General features: G+C 41.6%; 1 protein-coding gene across 1 annotated transcript in view; it reads left to right on the forward strand.

The window, feature by feature from the left end:
- arhgef17 (Rho guanine nucleotide exchange factor (GEF) 17) overlaps nt 1-12,909 on the forward strand; it is a 63,661-nt gene extending 50,752 nt beyond the window's left edge. The window contains 22 exon segments of the mRNA XM_032504548.1: nt 1,039-1,155; nt 2,050-2,142; nt 2,264-2,440; nt 2,843-2,861; nt 3,078-3,202; nt 3,204-3,226; nt 3,410-3,495; nt 3,679-3,797; nt 3,978-4,185; nt 4,450-4,523; nt 4,636-4,719; nt 4,878-4,981; nt 5,143-5,258; nt 5,855-5,974; nt 6,055-6,322; nt 6,566-6,652; nt 6,948-7,015; nt 7,408-7,556; nt 7,659-7,833; nt 8,068-8,163; nt 8,427-8,609; nt 8,746-12,909. Of these exon segments, the coding sequence (XP_032360439.1) occupies nt 1,039-1,155; nt 2,050-2,142; nt 2,264-2,440; nt 2,843-2,861; nt 3,078-3,202; nt 3,204-3,226; nt 3,410-3,495; nt 3,679-3,797; nt 3,978-4,185; nt 4,450-4,523; nt 4,636-4,719; nt 4,878-4,981; nt 5,143-5,258; nt 5,855-5,974; nt 6,055-6,322; nt 6,566-6,652; nt 6,948-7,015; nt 7,408-7,556; nt 7,659-7,833; nt 8,068-8,163; nt 8,427-8,609; nt 8,746-8,954 (2,700 nt within the window). The 3' untranslated portion in view covers nt 8,955-12,909.
- Nucleotides 12,910-14,223: the final 1,314 nt, after the last annotated feature.

The raw sequence follows: 14,223 nt of genomic DNA on the forward strand, positions 1-14,223 counted from the left end.
CACCCAACATTGCTTAGAGCACCTTTAACCTGGACCCTATTTTCTATGTTTTCGTGTCTAAGTGACTGATGGGAACAACAATCTTTGAAATTGGTCCAGTATTAAATTAATTACAAGTTAATAGGAAAATTGTCCAGCTTGTATTTACCCTCACAAAAGTGCTCGTGTTGCCACTGACAATAATATAATAGCGTCTATCAACGTTATGGAAACAAAGAGAACTTTCTGTTTAACCAGAAACCGCACCGAAGTCGCTAGCACTAAACCCACCAGACTCCATTTAGAAAATCTATAGATCCAACGTATTTTCACATGTTAATAAGTAAACTATGTGTTTATTTCAAAAATTGAGTTGTGGTGGTTATAAAAGTAGAAAGACAACCCCAAACGGCTTGTCATAGTTTAATTTGTTTGTCAACTTTAAATGAAGTTTTTAGTATTTTACAATGCTAAAAGTACTGTTTGTTTACATGGAGTCTGGTGGGTTTGGTGAACACAATTTCACAGATGTTTTTGTTTAAAAAAAAAAAAAGATCATACTCTTTAACCGATAGGTCAACCTCCTTTGAAATCCTTTCCATAATGTTGTCAGACACTTAGCATTTTAATCAGACCCCGTCAGTGGCAAAACAAGCATTTTAAATACAGGTAAATACAAGCTGCCACTACCGACTGCAACAATCTTGCTTAATACTGGACCAATTTAATCAGTCACTTAGACACAAAAACATAGGAAAATAGAGTGCAGGTTGAAAGAAATGGTTGTTTACCCTTTTCTATACAGTACGGGGTGGAGCGCATTCCTATTCCCTCTCTCTTTCCTCTGTTATGACAAATTCTCACATTGTCACACAGCAGTTACCTTTATTTTACAAACAGGGCTGTGGTTTAAATGACAGGTGGCATATAACTGCACCAAGCTCTACCTGCTTCCCATAGACACATGTATTCCATCAGGTCAATGTTAAACATGCTATTGTCACATAAATGTGTACACATAGTAACTTCAATTTATTCTCTTCTCCTCCTCCTTCTCAGTTCTCCAAAGAGACTCTAGCCAATATGTATTCAGCGTACATCGACAACTTTCTCAACGCCAGAGATGCTGTGAGGATTGCCAAGGAGGCCAAACCAGCGTTTCACAAGTTCCTGGAGGTGAGTGTTGGACGCAGTCACAGGATGTCCTGTATTGTCTGGACATCTGCTCTTATGTGTTGCTTTGGAAAACGAGGAAACGGTCTAGACATTTTGGTCTGGTGGAAAGAGCCTTTTCTCCAGTTTTTAGAGCCTGAAAAGGGCTCTGTTTGCCAATGTGAGTGTGTGTTCACAGCTATAGGACTTCAGGATCAGTTTTATGAATTGAGAATATTGTGTTTAGTCATGTATGTTTTTGAAAAAAGGTGTTACTCTTTTTTTGTGATCAAAATTTATTTTTAAACAGCCAAACAAAAGAGCTAAACATTGGTCCAGATGACAACATGCAGAAAAGTACACTACACACACACACACCGAAGAAGGCACAGTTCACCTTTTTCACAATCCATCCTTGCAATCAAACGTTTCACTACAAAACAAAGAGAGGAAATACGGAAAAAAGATGTTAAACTCTTGATCAAAATGGAAAAAAAATATCTGCCTGTCATTGAATTCACGCAAAGTATTTTGACAAAGTGGCTTAAAATCATATAATGTGCGGAGCAGGTTATCTTCCTCTGCTCATGGGATCTGGAAGATCTAAAATGTTTTCACAATGCCAGATACTACTGAAACTGATTCTCTCTCTTGCTGTGGTGCCACCACCACTGCAGATGCAAAAATGTAAACGGACACCACAAAACCTATCAGTTCTGTGTCCTGTTCTTAGTTGTCAATTACAGTGAGCTTTGTACCATGCGGGGTTATCACAGTGGAACCCCTTTGCCATCTTGTGGCGGAGACGAGAAGTGCAACACTTGTTACTTGGGATTTCTTGAGTCTTTCACACTTTCTTATATCCTTACTCTGTCTCCATCCTCTGTCTCCGTCCTCCTCCTTTTTTCACCCCAACAGCAAAACATGCGTGAGAACAAGGAGAAACAGGCTCTGGGCGATCTGATGATTAAACCAGTCCAGAGGATTCCTCGATATGAGCTGCTCGTCAAGGTGAATTATCTCAAAATATAGCTGCGTACTTTCTGTATATTGCAAGTATCCTCACCCTGTGTTTACTGACAAGAAGCTCATGTAAAGGGAGATTTCATTGATTAGATTTTTTTTGTTCTAGGACCTGCTCAAGCACACCGCGGAGGATCACCCAGACCACCCATATTTACTGGACGCCCAGAGGGACATCAAGCGACTGGCTGAGAAGATCAACAAGGGCCGTCGCTCCGCTGAGGAAGCAGAGAGGGAGGCCAGGGTCATCCAGGAGATCGAGGCGCACATAGAGGGAGTTGAACATGTGAGATACTCATTACTGTGAAGATAAACCTCGGTTTACAGCTGCTGTTTTGGCTACATCTGTTAACTTCAGGGCTGTTTTTAAGAGTGGGTTAATGTGCAAAATATTGTCTTGATTAATTGATAAATTTTTTCAGCATAAAACGTAAGAAAATAGCAAAAGTGCCCGTCATAATTATGCTGTTACATTGCTTGTTGTGTCTTTACATTTTGAAGTCTAAAGGCTTGCAGGGTTTCCCAGTGCTTATGGCTTTTGAATTTCATTCTAGAAAAAATGGCGACAGTTTAGTTAATTGTATGGTATTAGGTGATGACAACTTCTCTGTGTGTGTGTGTGTGTGTGTGTGTGTGTGTGTGTGTGTGTGTGTGTGTGTGTGGTGTGTGTGTTTGTGTGGGGTCCTAGATTCTGAACCCCCAAGGAAGTTCTTGAACAGGAAATGGTCTGGAGGCGTAAGAAGTACTTTGTGAATTGATAAATGTTTGTAGCATGTAGTTAGAAGTCATTGAGAAGTTTCTAAACTCGTTTCATGTCTTGGAAAAAAACCCTCAAAGTAATACAATTGATTTAAGACAGCTGAATTATTAATATCATATTTATTAAAACTTTGAATGTATGGTTGACCCAGAGCCCAAGTTAGATTTTCTGACCCCTCTTTATTTCTCCTTTCTCTCTGTAGAAGACAGTTGGTGGAAGAAAGACCGTTCTCTCTTCCTCTTCAGTGATCTCATCATCTGCACCACTCTCAAGAGGAAGTCTGGCTCGCCTAAGACGCAGCTCCATGAGCCTGTATGTGACACACCACACACACACACACACACACACACCCACACACCACACACACACACACACCAACCACACACCCACACACACACACACATATCCACCCACTGCCCCCTGGTGTTGTACAACACCAGAACATCTTAGTGTAACTTTTTTTTTTTTTTCTATCTCTCTCCCGCTCCCTCTCAGATACTCTGCTGCGAGTGTGATTGATACTTCCAGTAAATACAAGTTCCTGTGGAAGCTTCCCCTGGAGGACTTGGAGGTGGTGAAAAGTAAGGCTCTATCTATAGATCGCACACATGCAACTGTCAATATTGTCGTTTCCTTTTTTCTACATATAACTGTGTGTTGCCTAAACCATCAATATTAAAATGAGATATTACCGTTTTTTTATTCACAATTTTTTGATGATAGTGTTAAGTCCTTTTATTAATTGAAATAAATCTCTGCACCAGGCCCCACCCAGGCAACAAACAAGGAGACCATCCAGAGGATGATAAGTCGATTAGAGAGGATCTCAGCACTCTGGGTCAGATAGCAACTGTCTGAGACCCTCAGCTTCCCACACCAGCAGGTAACTGTCACCAACACACACACACAGACACACACACACACACACACACACACACACACACACACACACACACACACACACACACACACACACTTTGATTGGCCATATTGTGTTCTGTTCTGTGCCGTGGTACAACATCTAAAGGTCGTGGTCTTTTTTGTTTCTTTCCATCTCTTTCAGTCCCTGGACGATGTCATTAAGGATCTGATGGCGTCAGTGCACAGGGAGCTGTCAGAGAAGCAGTCTCTGGCCTTCAGCATGACCTTCCTGCCCACAAAGCTGGAGTTCACCACAGCCTCCGCTGAGAGCAACTTCATCTTTGAGTTCACCTCGCCTGACACTCGGTCCAGCTTTGAACAGGCCTTTGAAGACGCCAAGAAGAAGCTAGGTCAGGGATGAGGCTAAATATAATTTCTGCACTGTAACTTGTTGGGTACAGTAGATAAAGACCGTCATAGCAGCTGCATGTGGATGCAATGGTTTGTTGGCCAGCTGCACTAAGCATCTTACATATTTTTTTCTTATCGTTTTCACAAGCTTCCTTGTACAAAAAATGTGTTTGTTTCATTAGAATATAAATGCTATAATTATTATTTTATCAGGCCCAGAGCTACTTTATTTGGTCTAATTGTCAATGTGTCATTGTGTTTAGCAATGAATAAGGACCAGTGGGACCCAGAGTTCCTGAAGGCCATTCCGATTATGAAGACACGTAGTGGAATGCAGGTGAGAGCAGCAGATTCATGATTTAATGATGTCATTTAAATCAGTTCATACCAGTAGACAAGCTCCCTTAACAGATTTACAAAAGTCCTCATGTATTGCTGTTTGTTTCCAGTTTTCGTGTGCCTCTCCCAGCCACAGCAGTCCTGACAGTGGCTGTGAGGTGTGGGTGTGCAACAGCGATGGATACGTGGGACAGGTGTGAGAAAATACTGCAAATGGTTCTTTAATTTAGTAACCAATAAGCTTTAGGTGACAATAAACATTGACTAATTACAGAGGCGATCCTTTTATTCCATATGCTTTCTGATGATGAAATAGTTTGATTGATGCGATGGTGATGCTTTCTCGCTCCAGGTGTGTCTGTTGAACATTAAAGATGAGCCAACAGTTGAGGCCTGCATCGCTGTCTGCTCAGCGAGAATCATATGTATTGCTGCGGTACCAGGACTCAAGGGAAGGTCAGCACACGCGCGCACACACACACACACACACACACACACACACACACACACACAGATGCATTAAAACCTCACTTATGTTGCACCTGGTTGGTTCATTGACTCTAGCCCTGACTTCATCTATATTCTGTACCATTAACCAATGATTCTTCACCTCGTAGGGAGCGTGGATCAGAGCCCAGGCTGACCACTCCCTCCGCAGCACCTGGTCCGACCCAGCAGCAGCTCCATATATCTATCTCTCATTCATCTCTGGAGCTGACGGAGCGACCTACAGGTTGGTACATAAAGGTTTTACAACATGGGAAGCAGCAAGAGATACTACTTTAAAGGTGCCCTGCCCTTTGTGGTAATGTCTGAAGTTCTGGAAAAAATGCCTTGGTTACCTTGTTTTAAGCCATTCTAGTGTGGTATTGAAATCTCGCAGGAAGACTCAGCTCGATTTGTGCCAGTTCTCATTAATATTCAATTAGCTAAGCTGCTTGACTCTGATTGGCTAACAGCTAGCCAATGAGAGCCTGGCTATCAGCATCCTTTACCCATCGCAACTGGGCGAGCTCATGAATAGTAATGAGCTCAGGACCCGACATAAGACTGACCAGCTTTTGTAATTTGCCTGATTTCTCTGCTTATTTCTTTTCAGTGGATAGAGCTGACAGAGGAGGTAGCAGTTCATTTTTACATTCACAACATAACACAAACACATGGATCTAACACATTTTACAAAAAAATGCAAGTACAAAAGGTTTTGTGTGGCAGGGCCCCTTTGAAACTAACTGGGTTGTAAACTGTAAGCTGCTAGTATAATCCTATCCTATGTACTGCAGATTTCTGTTGTATACATATTTTCACTGATCAACTGATTGTTTCCAGGACCAGGGGCAGAGCTTGTTCCTTTTGACAGTGATGACACGGATGACGAGGATTCACCCAGCCCTTCCTCTACTTTACAGAGTCAGGCCAGTCACTCCACCATTTCATCCAGCTATGGCAGTGAGTATAAAAAACACTCAAGTTGCACACACAAACACTTACTTACACTTATAATATTCTTTCTCATTTCCAACTCTAAGATGACGAGGGCACAGGCTCAAAGGACATGGCTACAGAGACCACCAGCAGTGAGGAGGAGCAGGAGTTCCCAGTGGCGAGCTCCTATGGAGCTCCGGGAATATTGGGGGTTGGCGGCGGAAGTCGCGCCCACACAGAGAGCCCTATGGACGGCCGCGCCATGCGCCGCTCCTCCCGGGGCTCTTTCACCAGGGCGAGCCTGGAGGACCTGCTCAGCATCGACCCGGAGGCCTACCAGAGCTCTGTGTGGCTGGGAACAGAGGATGGATGGTGTGTGACACACACACCCACACCATAAACATTCGTTCTAAATGAAAACTTAAGAACTAACAAAAGTGTAGTTATGAGACTTTAAAGACTTGTGAACCGTATTGACCATTCCCATTATGGACATATCAACAAACCTACTCGCAAATTAACTTTCATTTTGTATTTTCACATAGAATAGCTTACTCATTTATTGGTGTGCTGATTTCATCACCTAATCTCCTATGATGCTTCTGTTTCTGTTAGCATCCATGTGTACCAGTCCTCGGACAACATCCGTAACCGTAAGAACAGCATGAAGATGCAACACTCAGCCTCCATCCTCTGTGTACTGTGAGTTACCTTCTTAGCTTTGACTTTACCTTTTAAAAAGAAAAATAATAGTGGAATTTATTCTTTGTTAGAAGAATAAAAATGTGGATTGAGTAAGTTGGAAGAAAAGTGGATGGAAAGCTATTTGATGCAGCTGGGTTGGAATGTGTTGTCAGGTTTGTCTCCTGTCGGCCTCAGCTTTCCCATTTCTGCTACCTACCAGGATATCTTTGTACTATTAGTATTATTGTCTCATTCGTTGTATGCAAATTGTAATTGTCCTTTTTTCATTTTGACACCCCTCCTTTCCTTACAGGTATTTGGACAACAAAGTGTTTGTGTCCTTGGCCAATGGAGAGGTGATCGTCTATCAGAGAGAAGCAGGTAAGCTGGGCATGTGGAGCGAGTGGAGCTGCTTTTGGCTCCTTTTGGTAGCTGAAGCTTTTTTCTCTGCGACATTTTGTTGAAATTGCTGCTACCGTACAGCTATGCTAGTCTGCACCCATTGGGAGTGCTGACATTATCGTTGCCTGTTTGAAAAGTAATCCTGCTTGCTTCTTCACACATCATTAACAGATATAAAGACAGTTTAGAGAGATAAGTCTTCCATCTACATACAAGACAAGCAAAGGAAGTTAATATATATGTGTGTGTGTGTGTGTGTGTGTGTGTGTGTATATGTTTTTAAGTTGAAAACCACTTAATGCCATTAATTATTTGTAATTCGGTTTTCTTTGCAATTCATCTTTATAATCCCCCGTAATCTCTCTCTGCAGGTAGTTTCTGGGACTCTCAGTCTTCTCAGACATTGGTTCTGGGCACGCCCAGTAGCCCTGTCACCAAAATGGTTCCTGTAGGAGGAAAGCTCTGGTGTGGCTCACAGAACAGAGTCCTTATTATCAACACAACTACACTGGTACAAGAGGTAGGTAGAAAATGGACAGATGTGTGTATGGGTGAATAAATCACAATGCTTTAATCAACGGATTAATCAGTGTGTGTATGACAATTGTTCTCTTCCTCTCAGCACTGGTTCCAGGTGGGCACAGACAGCAGTCGGTGCGTGACCTGCATGGTAGCGTACGGTCAGGGTGTGTGGTTGGCATTACAGGGCAGTGCACAGGTCAAACTGTACCACGCTCAGACCTTGGAGAGCCTGACAGAGGTGGACGTGGCACCTGCTGTGCATAAGATGCTTGCAGGTAAACACAAAGGGAATATGAGCGCACAACTGTCGGAAATGTGTATATTATTTTATTCTGGACAGTTTTCACATGCAAGAGCGTTATTCTTCTCTCTTTAATTCCCTTTTTCTTTTAATCCCCACTTCACTCTCTCTGTCTCTCACCTTTCATCCTCACCACTTATTCTCCCCTGACCTCCATCTCATTCTTCCTCTCCCACTATCCCACTTGTTTTTCTTTCTCTCCATTCAGGTGCAGATGCCATCATCAGACAGCACAAAGCGGCCTGCCTGAGAATCACAGCATTGCTGGCATGTAAAGATCTGCTCTGGATCGGCACTAGTGCAGGTAAAACCACACTGTACATTAACTTGGTAGTTAAACTGAATTACCATTTTGTTTCACTTTATTATGGAATCAGCTGTGTGTTACGATTCAAAGGTCTAGAAACAAGCTAAAAGTACATTCACAATCAAACAGCATTACAAAAGTTATATGCTATACGTAATAGTTAGTGTTTACGTTTGCAATGGTAGAATTTGGGATTTTTTTTTACATTGATCAGTACGATTTAAAAAGAAAGCACATTTTAAGATATTGTTCTTCGACAGGGGTGGTCCTTACGCTGGTGATCCCAGCAGTGAGCTCTGGAACTGGGGCTGGGACACTGAAATCTCCCCAGGTGCCAATGGGCTCGGCTCATGGACACACGGGCCATGTTCGCTTTCTGACATCAATCGAACTACCTGAAGGGTTTGACATGAACTTCCCTCCTATGGCAACTGACTCCACAGGTAGTATTTTTTTTTTTTTTTAAATATATATGCACTCTTGTCTACTTCTGCAGAAGAAAAATGCAACTGCTAAACTGAAGTTTTTTCTTCTTTTGTACCTTCCCTTGACCTTCAATCTGTCCTCCCTGTTTTCTAGGAAACCAATCCCAAAGCGGCAGCACAGTTGATGGGAACCTCCAAAGACGTGACTCTTTGCGTCGCCGAGCTTCTGCCCTCATCCCTTCAAAAACCAACCACCTAGTGATTTCCGGTGGCGACGGCTATGAGGACTTCAGACTGACCAATAGCAGTGAAACGGTCGGACGGGATGACAGTACCAACCATCTTTTGCTTTGGAAGGTCTGAGACAATCACCCCCCGATTAAAACAACCCGCCCCAACTCCCTTTATCTGAGAACTGTGCACCTTTTGCCCACCGGACTCCTCACTTTTTGGTGTTGTTGTTTTGGTCTTCTGCTCAGTCCACCAGTCTCTATGTGCACAATATGGCTGTCAACTCTCTCCTGGCCTTACTAATGAATATGATCACTTCAAAGCCAGTTTTCTTGTGTTAATATTTCTGATGGTGTGCGTTGTTCCTCACTGAGTAGTGTCTGTGCCTGTGTATTTGTTTGCACATAATGTCTTTAAACTCAAGTCATTACTAAAGGAGACAGAAGAAGACAGAGAAAGGGAGAATGAAACTTTCACACATGGATGGATGTTTAGACTGAGAACAAGTGAAGAAGAGAAAGACAGAAGAGGACTTGGACTCTGCAGAATGTCATTGCACAGGAGGTTGAAAGAAGACATTTAAGTGACACATGTTCTTTTTTTTTGACTTGGACATCAACCCTTTACTCCATCATTACTTCATCTTAACCTGAACTGCAGACACAATTCCTCCAGATGATCAGAGGTAAATGTCATGTAAAAATATATAAATGGAAACTATGTATATAGCAAAACATACCATTACAAACTGTAGTTTGATAGATATTCTGGATTTGCATCCATTTCTGCAACTACAGTAGAACTCATCATGGAAGAGAGGTTCACTTGACACCTGTGAGCTTTTAAAGGAGTAAAAAACAAAGTATTCTTGTCTTCTGGACAACACCCCCTAATGGCAGATCTGAGGACAGACATTTCTGGTCCCACAGCAGTAGGGTTGTAATCTACTCCACGATCATTGCTTATAGATGTGAGACTTCTGAAATAATCCTCTCTCCTGTAGAGGGAGAGGGAATATTATTAAAGTGCAATATGTGGCAAGGGTATCTTAGCAAGGCACATGCACACAGTCACACACACATTAATGCACAGCTTTCACTCACTGAAGACATTTGTGAGAAACATAAATGTGTGTTTTCCACAGATAATCAATTTGTGTCCGATTTTCTTATTCAGTTTTTTGTCAGTTTAAGATGACATGAGCGTAGATGATGCACGCTACTGGAGTTGAGTAGGAAAAAAAAAATGGATTGGAGACGTTTCTCCTTAACATGACTATGCCAAAGCCTTGTATGTGTTACAGTTTTGACAATAAGGGATCTGAAAAGATTCCTTTTGCCATGAAATTTTAGTTTGTTGAGTAGAAATCAGGAGCTGGTGTTACTGACTTCTAGGACACTACGCTGTGGTAGCAGATAACGACAGTTATGTACAGTATTTATGGTTTTGTTTTTAACGCCTTCTTTTACAGCACTTAATTTATAGAAGATTTAGCTTTCACGTTTTGTTTTTGAATTGAAGAACATGGAGGCCCTGGCTTGATTAGCAGAATAGATAAATGGGCGTAGTATGGGACTGGCACACAGACATACATAGCAAGGGTGTAACGATGCAGTTCACTCATGGTCCGGTACGATGCACAATACAGGGTTTTTGTTTCGGAGTTGTGTAACTCCCTAAATGTTGGGAAACAAATCCAGAAAGGAGAGGGTCTGGAAGTATTTTTGTATCTACTCATCTATTGGCTGTTTGTGGCCAAAAGACCCAGACTGCAATCCGGTCCCAAAATTCACCTCAAATTGTCTCTGAACGCAGCTCGATCCTCATCAACACAGTCACTCTGTTGCCTGTGTGGGTGCCGAATGCAAAGATTTACTAAATATTTGAACTATTTTTCAGCTCCACAGTGCAGATTGTGGCATTTTTGTCACAGGAAATATAGCGCTAAGATGTACTGTTAGATCCTAATGCACTGCAATGAGTTCAGTATTGATTGATGGAGAACAAAATGCATGTAGTTTGTTTTTTAGGTCAGAAGGACAAATGCTGAACACCTTCAGAGAGCTAAAAGTTAAGCCATTACACACACACACACACACACACACACACACACACACACACACACACACAGTAAGAAGTCAGCTCTCCCTAGTAATACAGCAGTGTCTGAAGGATGAAGAGGAACCCTGACTTGTCCGTGCACACACTCACATGTTAGCCTTAGGATTTGATTGTAAAGCCTGCGATTGTCTTTGATCCCTCCAAGCCTGAAAAACCTCACTGCACTTTGCCAGCCATCTGGGCACTTCACCTCAGCTTTCCCAATTCCACACTATTAGGTTGGCTCTCCACTGTTCAAGTAGCTAACTGTTAAGAGGATTGGTCTAACTAGTGGCTCTTTGCCTTAGTGTGTTGTGTGTGTGTGTGTGTGTGTGGTGTGTGTGTGTGTGTGGTGTGTGTGTGTGTGGTTTGTGTGGTGTGTGTGTGTGTGTGTGTGTGTGTGTGTGTGTGTGTGTGTGTGTGTGGAAATGTTTTAAAAGGACAGTTAGCTTGTGGTAGCATGTGAAGAATACAGCAGAGCATAGTTATAGAAATTTAGCAGATGTTACAGGACTAATTCAACATAAAATAAAAAAAAACTTTTTATTCGGTTTCTTTTCGAGACTTGAAAAGATTGACACCCCTCTCATGTCTGTACGGTAAATATTAAACTACAACCAGAAGCCATTTAGCTTAGCTTAGCATAGTATAAAGACTGGAAACAGGGAAATGGCTAGCCTGTTTTTTTTCCAAAGGTACGAAAATAAACAGTGATAGTGGTATGAAACCTCTAATTTTACTCTGAGCAAAAATGTTAATACAATTAGTTCCCATAATGTTCAATTATTCCCTTACCATCCTCTAAAGTTAAGGTAGCAGTATTTTTTATGTTCTGTATGATTGACAACAAAATTAATGTGTGTTCTTGTGCCAAGACCTGAAAATGCTGTATATCTTTACTGGCTGTAGAGTAATGAAGAGCTCCCTGCAAAATGGAGTTAGTATGTTTTTTTTTGAGAAATTGAGGGGAGGAACATTTGAGAGCCAGCACCTCTAGAGCAGCGTATCTAATACTGTGAGTTGGGCAGCAAAACAGGGTAGCAGCACCTCGATGGTGGGTCCCCACTTCAATGAATCTCTAGTGTATTAAGGAATTTTCTTAGTTTTCTGGGCTGAAACCAATAGTTGGAGTCAGTAACTTTCAATTCAGCTGATTGAGAAAGTTTTCTTTTAAATCAGAAAAAAGATTTGCCTTGAGAATATACTTTTATGTTTCCTTGGTAGTTTCATAAGAATGATTGACTGAGCAATTCTATTTTCAGCAGGTGCATTTTAGGTTTTGAGCCCAGTGGGTTGACTTAGACTCTTTTTTTATTTTACGGACATACAAGCATCCACACAAACACGCCATGTCTTAGATTTAAAAACGTGATGCTAATTTCACCCAGATTGAGAGAATGACGCATGTTGAAGATTTACTTAATTTTTGCCATCACATCAAACTCATTCTACCGTCACTGTAATACACAGCCGACTTGTTAGTCACATCCTCATGTCTGTATGTGAAAGAAGTCTTTATTGTTGTAAATATTGGTATATATTGCCTTTTTCTGTAAATAGTGCACCCACATGGTCCTCAATTGTTGATATGAATCTAATGGCATATTTTTATATATTTGTGTAAGGTTTGTTTTTGTTTGTATCCCCCCCTTCCCCTCTTCCTCTCTGGCATGCGCTGCCAGTGACATTTAAATTATAACTCTCATAGATCTTTCCAAAAGAAAGATGGCCACTTGTTGCCAGGGTGACTTAAAGGTAGAATTTTGGCATGGATGTTTTTACTGGTAGCCGTATTCGCCCCAAACTGTATCTTTGCCTTGTTACGGAAATCTATAAAGGAAGGAACACAACCTGGTCCCAACTCTGTTCATCCCTGAATCTGGTTGCAGTTGTCATGGTTACAGTCGATCAGAGTTAACTGTATGTAGTTGTACTCGTTTTGTCACTGTGGGTTCCTCTTTGTAATTAAATCAGTTCACTGGTGCCGGTTTTGTGACTGTTCTTTCTTCAGCTGGTGAGGTGTGGGTTTCTCAAAACGGGGACAAGGGTTTCTATCTGGGTTTCTGGAACAAGGGTGTGATGCTTACGTGCACAAAACATAACCGTGAAACCCAGGAACACATTCATGACCAGAATACTGCTAACTTTAACCTAAATAGACAATTAATCGGGTCAAAATAATCTGTGAATGAAACGTGAATGGAAGTAATTGTGTGTATAACAGCGCTACATTTGCCAACACAATTAAAGTGGTGTCACTGCGAGTGGAGAGAACTCACAACAGAGCTCATAAAAGAAGGCCAGGTTTGTCCTTCATTGTTGGGCAGGCCATCTAATAAATATCTATTTTCTTTATTTTATTAACTACATTGTGCCCTTTTCTCATTTTTTTTTGAAGAAAAAAGTGGTTTAGTGTTTTTAATTTTTGTTGTTACAACCAAGTAAGACATCTAAAGATTTGTAGCTTGAATCAAATTGTTGCTTGTTCATCTTTGACCCTAAAAGCCCCCCCGGCCCCCTGTTGTTTACAGTAACAACAGATGAAATAGATAGTAAATAAATAAATAGAAGAAGATTAATCTTATGATACCCTTCACGGCTCCTCCAGTTCTGACCATTACACAAAGTAAACCACTGTGGTTTACCAGCATGCTTCAGTGTCACTGAACTATTCATTTTACTTTAGCCCACTGACCCACAATGAAGGGCATTGTGATATGATAGCCTTGCAGTATATAGAAGGAAACTGTATGAATGCAGGCCTTTCAGGGCACACGCGAAGACAAACGTTGTCCCTTCTCTCCTCATGAACACACACACAAGTTGCATCCACACACAGTATTCAAAGTATGCATTAAACAGTGAAGATATGTGTGATGAATGAAAGAGGCCGTGCAGACAGCCGCACAGAGATTTATCTGTGAAACTAGAATGACTCTAATACTGTGAGTCATTGACTCACACTGACTCAGAACGAGGGCCAGTGGAAATCTCCTTCATTCACTAGGCTATCAGATCTTATATTAAGTGTGTGTATTTGGAAAATCTCTTTTTCTATATTTTATCCTGCATACTGTGGGATTCAAACACATGATCCCTTTCTCGGATACTTGTTTTTGTCCCCAGGCGGCTTTGAAGGTCCCTGATTATACTATTTTAAACAATTCTCCAAGAACTGTGTGTCTGTATTAAAGGTGCTCCAAGTGGTGTTGGGTGACGTTACTTCTTGTTTACGTTCGAAGTCTTTTCAAACAAAATGAGACTAGCTCGCCCCTCCCTCCTCCTCATCCCCCCCCCCCCC

Source organism: Etheostoma spectabile, chromosome 3 (genome assembly GCF_008692095.1).
Source record: "Etheostoma spectabile isolate EspeVRDwgs_2016 chromosome 3, UIUC_Espe_1.0, whole genome shotgun sequence".
Taxonomy (NCBI): Eukaryota; Metazoa; Chordata; class Actinopteri; order Perciformes; family Percidae; genus Etheostoma; species Etheostoma spectabile.